Raw genomic sequence first — 17,032 nt, forward strand, 5'->3', positions numbered from 1 at the left:
TGTTAACTTTTAGGTTGAAAACAAACAGTAAATTTAAGTTCAAAGAGTTATTACATAGTAAGAAAGGAGTTAAATATGAAAGTCTCTTGACCATGAATAGATGTGTCCCCTCCCACACCAAAGCACCCAATAAAGTGGTTTACAAACATTTGGAAGTTAGGCTACAGGACCTGGCTTAGGATATTAACATAGCAGTGATTTCAAAATCCAGCTGCCTGTTTCAAACTAGAATGTATGTTATCAGTGAAGACAAAGTTTTATTTCCTATTCCCATTTTAATTCAAACCACCATACCTTTCAGATGATAGCACATTACTAAAATTCTTTTTTTATTTTTTAAATTGAACACATATGCTTGTGCATGCAAATATTTATTTATCTCCTCTGAGCCAATAGCTTATTTATTCAGATTTCAATGCCAAGAGGTTAAAGTATCATTCACCTCAAGCGAATATATGAATTGACTGTAATTGTATTTTAAAAAATGATTTGTTCACCAAAAGCTATTTTTGAAAAAATTAAATACTTAAACACTTGTTAAAAAGCACAATAATGTATCCCTGTCTAGCAACACAAAAGGAAACTAGGGTTTTTTTTAAAATGATGATGTATGTCCATTGCAAATAACAATGGTGACCTCTTCTGGTAGAAGTATATATGAAAATAGATACTTGGTTTCCAACGGTGAAACAATTCAGTAGATTAACTCTCAGAGGGGGATTGTTTGGAAATTAATCTGGATTCGTTTATATTTGTATATCATCATATCCATAAGAATCTCAATGCAATTTGCATATTTACAGTTTCCACACATGATTAGAATAGACACAGATGAAAGGGTTACTCACCTGGTGCAGTAACTGGTGTTCTTCAAGATGTGTCCCCCTGTGGGTGCTCCACTTTAGGTGTCATCACGTCTCATGGCCTCCATCAAGATCTTCTGAGCAATACTCACTTGGGCCGCGTGTACGCAGCTCTTGTCTCGCGGCACCGTTGGTGCATCTTCTACGGCACATGCAGCCTGACTCCCTCAGTTCCTTCTCCACTCCAGAATCCACGGTTAGAAATCCAAAGTAGAGAGAAAGAGGGAGGGTAGTTGGAGCACCCACAAGGACACACATCTCGAAGAACACCAGTTACTGCACCAGACAAGTAGTCTTTTCTTCTTCTTCTTCGAGTGATGTCCCTGGGGGTGCTCCACTTTAGGTGACTGTAGAGCAGTGCCCTGTATAGGAGGAGGGACTTTGGAATTCATTGTTCTGTACGGATGACAGTACCATTAGTCCTAGTGAGGCATCCCTGGCTGACGCCTAATCAATAGCATAATGTTTTATAAAGGTATGAGCTGATGCCCACGTTGCAGCCTTGCATATGTCCATTAAAGGAACATCACTCAAGAAGGCTATGGAAGTGGATATTGCTCTCGTGGAATCAGTTCTGGTCCGTGAAAGAACCTGTAAGCCCTTTTCTTTGTAGCATGAGCGAACGGATGTTGAAATCCACTTGGATAGTCTGTGGCTGGAGATGGTCCTGCCCTTGGAATGCTCCGCTGGTGACACAAACAATCTGACTATGAAATGATTTCATTCTGTCCGGGTAGAAAGCTATGGTCCTCCTGACATTCAGAGTGTGTAGTGCCGCATCCTGCGCATTGGAAGACGGTTTCGGATAAAAGGTAGGTAGGTGGATGGGTTGGTTAATATGGAAAACCGAAACTACCTTTAGTAGGAATTTAGAGTGTGGTCTAACAGTGATTTTATCTTTATGAAATATCGTGTGGGGGGATAAGCCATCAGCATGCTAATCTCTCCTACTCGTTGGGCAGATGTGATAGCAACCAGAAATGAAATCTTCATGGACATGTGGAGGAATGAACATGTTGCTAGAGGCTCAAATGGTGGTCTAGTAATGGCTCTGAGTACTAAACTTAAATCCCATGAAGGTGTGGGGGCACGAAATACTGGAAATACTCTCTGTAACCCTTAATTCCTCCCTCTTATTTTTTGTTAGGTGCCAACAGCATGCTTGGAGAATTAGATAAGTCACAAGGAATATGTCCTGAAGAGTATCAAATTTAAATATATTTGGGTATATAACCATATCCCCACACTGGGAAATTAAAATAATAATAATAAATTAAAACATTTTTCTCATAGTGATGGCATAATGCTGTGATGTGTTAGTAATCATGAACCTCATGTAAGAAGTGGAAGGGATCTGAATTAATGGAGAAGGAAATGGAGAAGAAGATTATTCCAGGCATTGGAGGCATCATGAAGGGATGAAGACAAGGGTAGGAAAGAGGGTGCAATAACAGTAGCAATGGCTGTGGTAGTTCAATTGGGGTAGAGGTGGGATTTGATGATACAGGTGCAGGAAGAGACAGAGCCTTGAATCAGAGGACAAGGTCCTTACACTTCATTCTGTAGGCATGGGGAAGCAGGGCCTCAAGGAGAGGCTTTCCCCTTGCTTTTGCATCAATCCACCATCAGTATTCCCAAATCCCTTTTGGTGGTAAGTGAGGTTCACTCTTCTGACTTTTGCAGGGTAGGCTTTTCCCAGTGCTCCCCATCTGTCTCTCTATTGCTGCCGCCAAGAGGAGAGGTAGCCATCTTGCATAGCACCCAGGAGAGGAAGAGGGAGCACGGACTGGGCCTTGCAGGAAGAGGGCTAGCCTACAAAAGTCCAAGAGCAGAGGACAGGACAAAGACTAGAGAACCAAGGTCTATACAAAGAGAAAGATGTCTGACTTGAGACTATGAATTATTATGCTTATTCTTTGTATATCATTAGCTGGGCTTAAATTTTCATAAGCCTTTAATTCAAGTACAGTTTTCTCCAGCCAGGTGATTGACTAAAGATATTAATAGAGACAAAGCAGGGAACCCCATAGCTTACCATTTTCCAGAATAGTACTATTAAACATTTGACGTATCTGAGATGTACGTTACTTTCACAGATTTCTTATATTGGCAGAACTGTTTAATAAGAATGACTCTGTGGTCATCCTAGCAGCACCTGAGGTATGTCTCAAGTACAAAGTTTGGATTCAGAGATTAACTTTCTCAAAGTTTGGGGTTTGAGGGGATGTGAAGAGTTTGGTTCAGACACATTTCTAACTACTAATACTTGCAGGGGTTGGGGGCACAGAGGCCAAAGCACAGCCAATGGATATAGAAGGATGATGTTCTGGGGACATGTTACCACATTTCAGATCATGCACTACATTTGGGATCTTGCATTTTATGTTGCTGTACATGTCATCATGTGTTTACAGTGCACCACAACATGACATGGCATAACACAGCTCCATATACCAGTGATTTCTAGTAAGAAAGCATACCTCCACCTGTAAACAAGGCAGTTTCATAGCACACTAGCTATTTTTTTTCCTATGAAGTTAATTTGAAACACAAAATGGAGAGGAAGGGATGACTAAAAACCTAAGTTCAGTCTAGTATCCACATATTGCTGTCTAAAGCTCTGCTGTATTCGATTTCAACTAGTATTTGAAGGTCCAAGTCACTCTTTGGAGGCATAATGAAGACAGAAGTTTATTTATCATGCAAAAAATCTTAAACTCTGCAACATAGCAAATGCAAGACAAATCAACCAAAAGTAATAACTACTTTGCTTATTTCTAGAGAAACATTATCTGCCCAACTCAATCTGATAGTCCATTCTCTTATATATTCCTATATCCCAGAGTGGGATTGTCAAAAGCATTCACCTGTTGGCTCATCTCTGCTGTCAGTGAAGTCTAAGGTAAAACTCCTATTGATTTCAACATAAACGTTGTTAGACCAATGCAGGGCACTTTTGAACGTCAGCAAGTATTTTAGTTGTATATTTTCAGATCTATAGATCTGTAAGTATAATAGAACATATGATATCCTTGGTACAGCAATATCTCAAGTGAAAGTTATTTATTAAAAAAGTAACTCTACCCTGAAAAGCCACAGTGTAAAAACGTCACCTTCTTTCCTAACATATCTGATCCCTGTAGGCATCAGGCATTTGGTGAATCAGAGAAATTTAAGAGATAAATATGGAACTATACTATTTCATTTTTACAGGTGCTTCTGTACAAAGCTCATTGAACCCAGCCATATCATGATAGACAAAGGTAAATGAATCAGTGCATCTCATTAGCTGTTAGGGATTGGCCAATGAGATCAGATAAGCACAAACTCCTTCTTTTGCACTTGCCCAAAATATCTCCCCAAAACCCCCCAAAAAATCACTCATCCACAACAAAGCTAAGCTGACCCAAACCACTACACAGGGTTGAGAAAATTTAGCTTTGTTTCTCTCACCTATTTTACATTTTTGTGGACCAGTGCACTTCCAGATTTTTGCTAGGACCACTATGAAAGGTATCCAAGCCACCCAAAATTGTGTTTAGTGTACCAGGCCTGACCCAACGCAAGCATTAAATGGAAATCGCATCAAAAGCCTGCTTTTGTGAGACTTCCAGCCTGATTTTGTAGGCTCAAGAGGTCCAGATAATCTGGATAAGTAACTGGACTTTTGGGTGCTTATCTGAAACTGATCCTCTAACCTTTTTGAAGTCCTCTCATGTATTTTATGAAATACATCTCTGAAATGTTCGTAATGCTGAACAAAAGTTTACAACAGAACATTGACTTAATACAGCCTTGAAACTTTACTTTGCAGAAAAAAAATGCTGCTTTTGACCATCTTAATTTAAATGAAACAAGCACAGGAACAGCTTATTTGTAAAATCTTTTTTTAAACTTTCCCTTTATATTTTCAGTAGTTTACATTTAACACAATACTGTACTGTATTTGTGCGGGTTTTTGTGTTTTGATTTTTTTTTTTAAGTCTCTGCTGCTGCCTGATTGTGTACTTCTGGCTCCAGATGAGGTATGTAGTTGACTGGTCAGTTCGTAAGTCTGGTGTTTGTAACTCTGGTGTTTGTAACTACTGTACACCATGTCTGTTCACCAAGAGCATGAATTGTTCTCTAATCTCTGCCCTTGCGTTCTGGCTTGCTAAATGGCCAGAGTAGCGCAAAGAATCAGCAACTAAGGTCCTGCAATTTCTCTTGCATAGCATGACTGCAAAGTAGATTATCTCATCAAGCAGAGGAGCTGGCAACAAGCTCATAACAGCTAAGTGACAAATATGCATCATATTTGTTGGTTTGAAAAGGGTTCCTTTTAAAAGAGAGGGCACACCTCCCTCAGCTGGCAGAAAATGGAAGTTCAAGACAAGCAATCTCACCAGTCCAAAACCCACAGAAATGAACTAAATTACCACCACATTGTTAATCAGACTGAAAATTATGACATGTGCATATCTTTTCCTGACAACCAGAGAGCAGAAATTCACTCCAAGCCCAAGTAAACACCCCACGTAGAGCAATTACTGCTTTCTATGAGCAGTGCCAATCAGCCTGTGTGATGAAATGAGTTAAAGCTGAGTGATGGTTTTTCTGTTATATCCTCAAGGTGATGGGGACATAAAACTTTACACTGAACTTTGAAGATTTGCTTTAGGAGCAATTTGACACAAAGTGTCCTAACACAGGAACATTATTTCTCCCTAGAATTAAGTTAAAATTGTTTCAGCTGCTTTTATTTGAATCTCTGACAATCTTACTGCCTTTTAGATGCCTCTTTAGCTCCCTCTTCACAAAACTTTACTTTTAAAAGTTTGAGTAGTGTTGTAGTCTGCTCTTGACACATGCATATAATTATTCTGAATGCCAGTGGTTTTCACACATCAAGAGAACAAAATGCTGGGTTTTATAACCCAATGGCTTTTTTACTATTCTTTTTATAAGCTTCGAAAAGGCAGGGATAATGTTAAAATATCTATTAACATGCATGCACTTTAAGTGCTATGCATAATGGGCCAAATTTGTCCATGGTAAAATTCCATTAAGAATAATCATGCTACATCAGTGTTTAATTTGGTTCATCAGGTTATCCTCTCAAAAGGAAGTCTCATGTGTTGTACAGAATTCCCATTGTCAAGTGTCGCCAATTTGGAAATGGTAAGTGTTTATAATTTTGAAGTTGATTACAACTGTGTAAAGGCTATTTCAATAGAACTAAATGCAGACGCTGAACAGGAAGTTCAGCTCTGTCACAAGTATGCTCTATCACATTCTCAATGGAGAGCACAACACAACCTTCCACAAGTTACAGTTAAACAAATCTTCTCTAGCGTTAGCCACAGTATGTGGTATCACCTTTAGAAAAATGGGGATCTGCTACTATTCTGGACAAGTATTGAAGGATTGAATGGCATGGAAGTGACACTACTCAGAGGCTTGCACATGACCAACAAAACTGCACTTTTGTTGAGCAAATCCAACAACATTTGCTAGAGCATTATCATTAGACAAATACTTAAAAATTACCCTGGAATCCTAATGACTGTTTTAGTCCATCACATATAAATGCTGCATGCACTAATGAACTTTAAGCTATAGTGAAGTGAATGGGAATCTAGCTTTTATTCTCAAGCCAGCTGTGAAGCCAAAACCCATCACATTAGGAAATCGCCATTTAAAAAAACCCCATCAAAATATAACTGTTGTGATAAGTAACACACTGAGCTTAGCAAATCTGAGTTATAATTTAGATCAGTGGTTTTCAACCTTTTTTCATTTGTGGACCCCTAAAAATTTTCAAACAGAGGTGTGGATCCCTTTGGAAATCCGAGAGAGTTTTTGTACTACAAGTTGAAAACCACTGATTTAGATGTTATGTATTATCATGGTGTACTTCATATCAATTCAGTAAAGGCTGCTTCATCATCAAACATTCTCATTGTTAACTTTTCTTTAGGGGACATGAGAAGGGGCATTCTCTGGCACACACACGTTTTCTCCCATTTTACTTTACCAGCTTCAAAAATAACATTGTTCAAAATCATACATATTATAACAACTTCTTGTGATAATTGCTGTGCACACATTAGTCACCTTGTGTTTATAAAACTAAGGGGCACTGTACCATTTGGTGCTCAGTAATGAGATAAGGCATCTCATCTGAATATCAGTAATACAAAGCTAGGACTGGGGGTAATGTTACCAGATTTGCCCGTCACCTTGGGGTATGCTCATTTATTAGGGTTACCTTCCTGGAAGGGGGTGTGTGATTCTATTAATGTACTTACTGCTTGTGTTACTTGTGTGTTCATATGGCTACAAGTCCCCTCCCAATGGAGCTATCCTGCAGGACCTAAGGTTTTCAGGTCTGGGTTCCTCCAGCCCCAGATTTAAATAAACCCCTCACAGATACACACACACATTCCAGATTAACCGAGTGCGTCTCAGTGGACCGGGCTATCAGCACTTTTAGCTGACTCCTTATATGTCCCTGAACTCAGCAGGCTGGGTGACACAAAACTTTCAGCAGCCACCCTTATATGCCCCTTTGCCACGCACCAGAACAGAGCACACTTCTGAGCAGGCTGGGGCCAAAGAGCACTTTTCAGCTGCCACCCTTATATGCCCCTGGACTCCGTAGGCTAGGCAGAGCAGCACTTCTCAGCTGCCTCCCCCGCTCACTCTACAATTGTTCTAGCAGGAACCCCCTTGATGAGCAAAGCCCATAGGATTTTTGGGCACTCCAGGGATCTTTGGCTTAGGTAAAAAAGAGGCCCTGCTGCAGAGCAAAATAGGGAAGCCAAGAACACAAGGCGTAAATGAAGTTGGGAGAGAGACTGGCAACCAGCTTGATTATAACAGTCAGTATCATAAGTTTTATATACCTGGCAATAAACTAACAGTGATACCATGCAAGGAGAGAAAAACAATCAAACGCTTACAATACTACACAATTACAGTTGGGGTATTGGAGAAAGCTATCCCAGGTTTGATTATAAAAGTAGAAAGTTATGCCTGGACTGAGAGAGAGCGAGTGTGTGTTGGGTAGTGGGAATGGGGGGGGAGGACCTCACCACTCCATACAACTCAGAGGTTCCCAGGAGACAGGCTGTTCAGCTTAGGGTCCGAAGCACTTGAGACAAGCAGAACCCCCAACACAATCAGTCAGGAAAAGAGGAAGTTCCACCAGGCATCAGACAGGGGTTTGAATTTGGGTAGGGGTTTTTGTAGACCAACAGGTTTGTTTATGGGTAAACAATGTCTCAAGGGAGTATCCCAGAGTGGTTTTCTTTATGCTGGACAATAGGAGCTGACCACTCCTGGCTATGGGCAGTGTTCCTTGAGGGAGCTCACAATGCAACCAGGAAGATTCAGTGTTTTGCAGATCAATAACTAGAATGGTCTGATAACTGCGGAGCTGGATGTGTGCAGGTGTGGGTTCATTTACATCAGGAGCAGAGATCTCCCATCATGCAGTGCATCCCTGCTTTGCCAATCCCAGAGTTCAGTGTGGTCCCTGCTTTGGAGCTTGGTTCTCCATTCACTATGCTAATTCTTGTTCCATCTTCGATGTAGATGAGGCTTCTGTTCTCCATTCGATGTGCTAATTGAGATGCTTCCTTTTTACATCTTTGATGTAGATGAGGCTAGGGGAGTTGCCTTAATCCTATCACCCTCGTCTGGTGGGTTTTAGGTGTGTCTTCCACTGCCTTTTCATTGATTTTGGTTTCTGGTTCAGGCAGAGGCTGCGTGGGGATTCAGGTGAGCCAGAGAGAGTAGGGGTTTTGCTCCCTGGTTCCCCAAGAACACAGAGCTGCCAGGTAACAGTAAATGGACACTATTACCTTCTTGTTTAGTGGCCATTGTGAAATGAATTAGTGACCTCAGTCCAATTCCAAGTGGACAGATATTCCTCACCACAGCAAACTCTAATTGTCACCCCTATTGGTAGTCACAATAGTGAGAACAAGGACTCTATAGATAAGCAACGTATATGACAATGTCATTTTGCAAAATATTAAGTAGGCTGCTTGATAAATTCCTTAAGAAAAGCCTGAGACATTAGTAGATTAGTAAAAGTAATTAGTGCTGACAGGCAAAGAATTTATTTGACCTAAAATCTGAAAAGAGGAGCAGTGACATGTGAGAATTGTGGCATAGGCTTGTAATCTCTCTCAAAATTCTGCCACTGAATTTTAAGAGGTATTGATGTTATTTCTCTGTCTGGTATAGTTTCATGCTCAACCTAGATACTGCTAAATCACTGTGCCAGAGATTGCTTACCCCTGAGACTCAAATACTCTAAATATCATAATCCTTTAGCAATTTGCACTGCTAGGTGCAAAAATGCACGTAGAATGCATTTTCCTGGAGGTAGGATATCCCATTAAAGATTGCATACATGGATATTCTTTAGCTCAAAAATTATGGGATTAATACAAGAATCACTAGGTGAAATTGTGTCTTGGGTTATGCAAATCAAACTAGATGATCATCATTGTTTTTTTCCAGACTTAAAAAAAGAAATAAAGACCAAGGAACACTGCTACACTATGAATTCTCAGATTCTGTAGGTTTATAGAGTAATTTCTAAATAACTTTATTTCACTCTTAAGTTCTATATTACTTTTCCATAAGAAGCAGCAGCTAGTATTTTAAATTCCCTTGTCTTGCTAAAGGACTGCCAACAGATTTTTCTTTTCCCTTTTGCCGTCTTTCATCTTACAAAAAGTTTCGTAACAGATTTGTCACCAAATTAAATAACTATTTTACAAAACAGGAGTACACTTACCATCCAGAAAAGGGTCCCAGTGGCAAATTCTGAATAATGTTCTATAGTAGATAGTACACTGAAAATTAAACAAATCAGCACCAATAGAAATCTGTAACAAGAAACAAAAAGTGTTTAATGACATGTCAAAGAGATGCTGTAGTGTAAATACAAATGCAAGTGCAATTCTCTCCTCCCACTTTATCTCACAGTCATCAAAAAATACCGCTGTATCATGTAATTTAATCAGCCTTTTCTTCTGCTTCAGCTCAGTTCCATATTCTGGACATCCAGAACTCCCATTTAAATCAAAGGGAGATTAAGATTAAAAAAAGGGAACTTTACTTGTGATTATTAAAAAAATGGGATGATACTGACTTCAGTTGAATACTTACATTCACACTATCAACAACTCCTTCCAAAATAGTGACCATTGCTAACTGTGTAGAAAGTCTAGTACTTTTACTTTGCAATGGGAATCTTTCAAATTGGCACAGGTTAATTCCAGTGGGGTCAGACAACACTAGAATTTAGGGTTTAATAATTACATCCTGTGAAATTAATGTTTTAAGTAATGAAATTAACCACTACAAAATACACTGAGAGTGACAAACCGGCAAAGATGATGTAGTATTTTTATAACCATTGTTCAAACAAAAGTAGTAAAAATATATGCATCAACCTTAAAAATTTGTTAGAGAATCATTAAGTATAAAATGGGGGAAGCACTGGGAAAGAATGTTGTAAGCTTCAATACTTAAGAATCAAGGAATTACCTGTTACTCCCATAAATGCATTGCCTTATCAAATATCTCTGCCAAATGGCAACGTGCAGAATAGTTGGCAAAAAAGTGTAAATTAAATATTTCACACAGAACTCTTACGCCTGTACTGATGGTATCATTCTATGAATTCTTACCACAGTTCTCACCACCCTTCCATGCCTCCCAAGAAATGCAGGACTGAACATTACAGCTGGTCCTATATACACCAGATAAGCAGAGATGTTCTGCTCCTTCCGTTTGGATGGCCCAGAAACATGAAGCCACAGCTGATGACTTCTTCAGCTGTCATAGATGAGAGGATTTGACAAGAGTCCTGGTCCAAACTTTCACAAAGCTGCCAAGACCATCCAAAAAACCTCACAACCCCACATAACTAGCTGCTAAACTCTCCCCCATCCCTCAACCTCTGTGGGTTATGGAACAAATTAGTTCAAAGAGCTTACAAGCTCCATTTTGAACCTGACACATCTAGCCCAATAACTCCAGAGCAAAAAAACCTTGCAAGCTCTGTTGGCTGCACTGTTTAAAAATTCATGAAAATCAGCAAATGAAGATACAAAAGTTCTAACAACATTAACTCAGATGAGTTGTAATCACGTGTTGTAGTTCTGATTTTCAATTCAAATGGGTACTTAAGTTTGTGTCATGAAATATATACCATAAAGAATATAGGAAGAGGAACATGGCTGAATTCATACTGCTCTAGGAACTTGAATCTTTGCATATCCTACATTTAGTGATCTTAACTGAAGTCTTAATTGTTTTTTATACTAACCTTTTTTTTTTTTTTTTTGTGGCATGGAACTGTTCACAAGTGCATGACTATGACAGGCTAAATTGTATTGTTTTGGTTTCATAAGGCAAAACACTCTCCTTCCTTTTAATAGTTTCTAGAAGCTTCTCCCAAAACCATTCATTGCTGGGCTTATTTTTTCCCTACCCTAGCCAAAGTCACACTGTGGCTCAATCTGCTCAGCAGGTGGTGCTGCAAATAGTTGTGCCAGGCATCTTATATTTTGGAAGAAGATTACAGGACAAATGCAATACTAGCCAGAATCTGTAGAGTGAAAATTATCGTTCAAATGAGGTGCAGGAGCTTACAGCTTTAAAAAACCCAAAAAGACACAAATCTCATCTTCCTGTATGGTCTAATTACTAATGTGCATGGGTTAATTATATTAATTCATAAAACATGTACGCTGCAGTGACCTTCAAAACCAGCTACCAATGTCCCTTTTAACAACATTGTGGGGCTTTAAATGAAATAAAATAAATGGAGAGATTTTAGGATTGCCTGTTCACTGTTGATTCAGAATTTCAGAGGAGAGGGAGCAGAGCTCTGGTTTGTGTTCCAGCAAGATGGATTAATGATCTAATACATTTGATCAGCCACAGCATTCCAATTCAATTGCCACTGGGTCAAGTCATCATGTGAAGTCTTTGTCCGGACATTTCTTACTTTGAACAAGGGAGAGAGATAAGGAAATACTTCTCTGCAAATTCCTTAAAAGCTTTAAACTCCATAAATATCTGTTATGGAGGGCTTTGGGGCTAAATTCAACTGTGAATAGTTTCAAGTCGATCCGCTGTGCTCTTACTAAGCTCACCAACTGTCACATCACCCTCAACAAATTACTAAAAAATTTTCAGTGGACACAAGATGAATTAGCCCCCCCAAAATATAAATACAGATCTTCAGAGATTAGAAGATGGAATGATTGACACAACATACCCATAAAACAATCATTTAGGCCCAAATTCGTTGCTCACCTAACCCAGTAGAATCCTTCTGAATATATGCATTTTCCGAGGATGTACATCGTAGAAGAATTTGGCCCTTAAATTTAATGGTTTTCAAACAAGTTGTCCTTAATGTTTTACACTTCAAAAGAGGCTCGCTTAACAAAAAAAAAAAAAACACGAGCCAACATTTACTGTAGTTAGTACATCAGAAGCATAAATATTGGGTGGCCCAACAAACTGAGAATTCTGTCACCCAGTGCTAGTCTTTTCTCATTGGTTCAGAACACCGTGTAGTATTTTCAAAGCTGTTAGAGCTCCTAATGCTGTATAGATCACAATATCCTTTTTCAACTATGAGCCCCTCAACCAATAGAACCTTCCAAAAACCAGCAAAGTCAAAAGTTATGAATGAAGAGATGTGTGCTCTCTCTCTTCTGCATCAGAAGTTTTATAAAAGAATACAGCAGTTGCTGTATTGGATCATAGCAGAGCAGAGTGCCCAGTACCACAGGGTTAGAGGAAGGCACAAGAAACCTGGCACTGGAATAAACCAGAATCTAGAATTAAAATGTAAAATTGCTTTACTTATGCTTAAAAATGAACCAAATATGGAATCAACATGGAATTTCAAAATAAATTTGAAAATATAGATACTGTACATGTAATCTGCCAGGGAGAAAAAAATTCACATGGCACATCAAATCAGCCAATAAGTAGTTTAATTCAAGGAGAATTGAATTCATTGACCAACATTTCAAGTATCATGATAGGATTTTATGCATATGCTTAGCTTTACATCTGTGAGTAATCCATTTAAAGTCAACGAGACTACTCACATGCATATAATTCTGTACCCATGTCTGCACAGGATCAAGGCTTCAGTGTCCCATTTTCGCTTACATTTACTCAGTAGTTTACTTCACAAAATCTTCATGTACCTCAAGACATAAATCTTTCCTAAAAATAGCTGTATACTTCAGAAGCACCAATTCTGTCTTGATATACCTCATCTCTTATTCTATCAGGCAGGAGCATCCAAACCTGATATAAATAAAGCATTAACTTTGTTGATAATAGTAAGACTCAGAAGAAGATCATAAACACTATATGGGTGTTTAGAGAACCAGTTAGTGTTGTTTTCAAAATTCAGGTTTTCATGTATTTATTAGATATTTATCCATAGTGATCAATGCTATTAAGATCAATCACTTCAGTTTTTTATTAAAGTGGAATACAAGAGTTCCCAATCACTGGTTGGTGATTGAGCAGCACCCCCCATGGGTAGTGGATATCTCCACTCCCATTTGATCTAGAGGCAGGGAGAAAAGGTATCCACTAACTGTTTATATAACTGCTCCACATGGCATCTGGTGCTGTGCTTTCTCTCTCTCTCACTCACTTAAAACGGGATAATCCGATGAATATGGATAAGTGCCAAACTTCATAGAAAAATATGCTTTATTTGAGCATTTCACAGGGTTTTCACAGGTTTATTTGGGAGGGGATATATTTATATATTCACATCAAAGATGACAACCGAAATCTATAAGAAACAAATGAAAAATTGGTGAAATAGTGAATATAAGTATGTTATAATCATACTTGTCCTTACTGTAAAGCAACGGAACATTAATTGCAAGCTTATCAGCTTAAGATTTGATTACTTGGCTTCCACTCATACAGCTACAGTAGCTACCGTACAATTTTGGAACAATACCATAGGCTCTAAAAAGTGGTGAAAGTCATTGTTTTCTTTCTATACATGGCCTATAATTTCTCACCCCTCTCACCTTATGTGCCCTTTGGTGTCACAAACTAATTGGTTATTGAAATACAGTATACTCCCATTCATGTGAATAGCATGGGAGACATGGATTTTTTTTCCCCAGATAATCAGGAGTTTAATCGAGAGGTCATTGAATAAGACAGCCAGGGCAACAGAAGACAGACTATCACTTAGTGTGTTTTATTAAAAGAATGTACATTTATTTTAAAGTAGAACAAACATGAACAAATTCAGTTGCTAGGGAATGCTAGCTCGCACAAAGCACACCAAATACAGAATCACGGGCAGTCACAGTAATCAGCTACAATACTGCAAACAACTCTGTTATAGCAGCTTGTTTTTTAGTGTTATTTAATTTTTCTACTGTCTGCCTGCATCACTTTCAAAGGAGCAAGGTGCACAGGTAGTCTCTTAAGTCTTCACCCAGAGCAAACACTTGTTAAATGTAGCAACTGCCTCAGGTCTATTAGTACTTGATCCAAAGGTGCTGCTACCTTCCTTGTCGTCTTCAACTGCATCCATGAGATGTGTTTTTCTGGGTAGTATTAATGATGCCTTCATCCAACAGCTCATCCTAACCGTCATCTTTAGCATCACAGCTCCCACATCCTTTGATGGCCTCTGATTCCCAATCTATCTGCTCAGCAACTACATGCAGAGCATTGGTTCCCTCAATTTCCAGGGATATTGTAAACCAGATCACATTTGGGTTTTGGGGAGGACCTCTGATTTTTCCCCAACACCAGGCTACTGTTTCCTACCAAATCTCAGACCACAATTCAGCCTGGTAGCAGGCATCTACTATTGTTAGTTTCTTATTTGAATCTGTCAGGGGAAGCTGCTCATGTCAGGGAGGATATTAACTTACAGTTTAGCCTTCCGCAAACATTTAAGGGTTGCTAAAGTTCCCTGATCCATAGGCTGGAATCTAGCATCAGACATCACTATCTGAAGTGTGCTGATCAGAACTGGAGTGTGCATCTGCATTGTCTACTCTATAAAAGGAGACTAGCATGCTGTGGGAGGTTTAATGACTGCTCATGAATTTGGATATCTGGATTTAGAGCGGCATCAATGTTTACAAACTGTGACATCCAGCACCCCCATGGTCACCCTTATTGTATAATTGTGTATTGTTTAATGCATAGTATAAGATTTTTTAGAATGCTCATGAGGTAGCTTTCTGCCTAGCGTGCGAGCTTTTATGGTGCATTCTTCGGCACCTATTTCTTCCCATTCATTGTGTAGAGAGCGTAGGCACCTAACTCTAGTTTTGTGGGTCCCAGTGTTGTTCCTGTGATTTTTCTAGGCACCTGAAAGGTAGGCTAATCCCTTTCTGGACCTGGGTGAGTGCCCTTAACTGCTACTGGTGTCAATGATAATTGGAAACTATTGACCACCTAAAAGATTTAGGCCCTTAATGATAAAGCACAGCAATCCAAAGCAGGTGAGAAAACAAAAATGAAGTGCAAATCTCACTATCAGTGATAGAAGTCCAGCTTCATAGAATTTGTAGTGTTCTCAAATGAATTTGCTACATACACTTGGAGATAGCAATTTTTCAGTCGACTCAGATTTACCATCTGGGAGAAGAACCATATTTTAAAAAATTATTGTTGCCTAGAGTATCAAATTAAATAATGTTTACTCATGTGCAATAATAGTTTTAAAATCCTGTAATCAGAGGTCGGATGAAAATGAGTTGGGGAAAAATAGCATATTACTTTTATGCCAAACTATGTACTGTGTATCAGAACTCCTAGAGGACAGTTTTCCTTGTGTTCCCTGTTCAGCATCTTTAGGCTCTGCTAGAGAAGAAAGAGAAAACAGGACTACAGCTTTTATATACTACACCTATGCAACCTCAAATTATTTTATCAGGCCTCAAACTGAGCAGATGTGGAAATCACATCAACCCTTGAATAGGAAGCTAACCCAGAAAGCACTGGTGGTTCAGTCTAAAAGGGAGTATGAGCTAGAAATCAGTAAGGAGATATAAGTGAGGCTAACGGAATTTAAGTTGGTTTAATTTATATACTAAGAAGGTATATACTAGAAGGTATAAATTGAAGTGCAGAGGGGCTGTGAAATTAGCTTACAATTTTTTGTGCTCTCCTGTTTGTTATTTTTCCTGCCACACTCCTGCGGTTTGAATTCCTGAACACAAATCACACCATTTAAAGACTCCCCTAAGCCCATTTACTAATTTATACCATTTTATATTTTACCCAGCAAGTTGTACTCCTCCTTCTGAATCAGTAATGATCCAATTCCCTAGCATTGAAGTTAATGGTGAAGCTCCTGATTGCAAGAAACGCAAAACAGAACCTGATCACTTGTAGTTGTTAAAGATCTCCAAGGGCTTTTTGCAGGAGTAGCAGGTGTTAACCTCAGCACACCTGGCCAGATTTCAATTTGTGCAATTACTTGCTCTAATTAAAATCCCTCCCTGTGATTTCAAGACAGGTTATTCTTCAGTCTCTAGCCTATATTACAGAGCAATGTTAAATATTTCAGCTTTCAGAAAGCTACATACAAGCGGTGTTCTGTTCAATGTGTACTCTCATGAGAGGGAGGAGACCCCTGTTCAAATTCCTCCTCCTCATCAAGTAGAGATGGGAATTGAACTGGGGCATCCCACACCCTGGGTGAGTTCCCTAACCACTGGGTTAAAACTTATAATAGACGCAGGATGCTGCCTCCTCTTTCTTCACATTCCTCCTCCACTACCTATGATGACAGGAGAGCTTTTCTCATTAGTTTAGGTACTGCACTTCTCCTAGAAGCAGTAGCTAGGTGGATGAGAGAAGCCCTCCCATCAACCTAGTGTGGTCTACATAGTATTGTCTACACAGGGAGTTAGGTTGATATAACTCCATCACTCAGTTACAGTTATTGTAGCTGAGTGACTGTTATACCAAAATAAATTGGTAGCGTAAACCAGGCCTTAAACATTGCAATGCCTTAGTCCCTTTGTTGATCTGAGGCTCAGTCATTTAATACTACTAAGTGTACCAACAGTTGGCTAGCTAGACACTGGAGCAGATAACCCATTAGTTCAGCTACCTCATAGAAAGATTCT

General features: G+C 39.1%; 1 protein-coding gene across 1 annotated transcript in view; it reads right to left on the bottom strand.

Annotated features, from left to right (window-relative positions):
- Positions 1-1,121, bottom strand: part of LOC137141939 (potassium voltage-gated channel subfamily KQT member 1-like) — a 552,592-nt gene extending 551,471 nt beyond the window's left edge. Inside the window, exons 1-2 of the mRNA XM_067531059.1 lie at positions 956-1,121; positions 849-868 (exon numbers count right to left, since the gene is read on the bottom strand). Of these exons, the coding sequence (XP_067387160.1) occupies positions 849-868; positions 956-1,121 (186 nt within the window). The remainder of the gene's footprint in view (positions 1-848; positions 869-955) is intronic.
- Between the last annotated feature and the right edge of the window lie 15,911 nt (positions 1,122-17,032).

This window comes from Emydura macquarii, unplaced genomic scaffold (genome assembly GCF_026122565.2).
Source record: "Emydura macquarii macquarii isolate MOO-44397 ecotype Brisbane River unplaced genomic scaffold, CSIRO-AGI_Emac_v2 contig_3122, whole genome shotgun sequence".
In the NCBI taxonomy this organism is placed as follows: domain Eukaryota; kingdom Metazoa; phylum Chordata; order Testudines; family Chelidae; genus Emydura; species Emydura macquarii.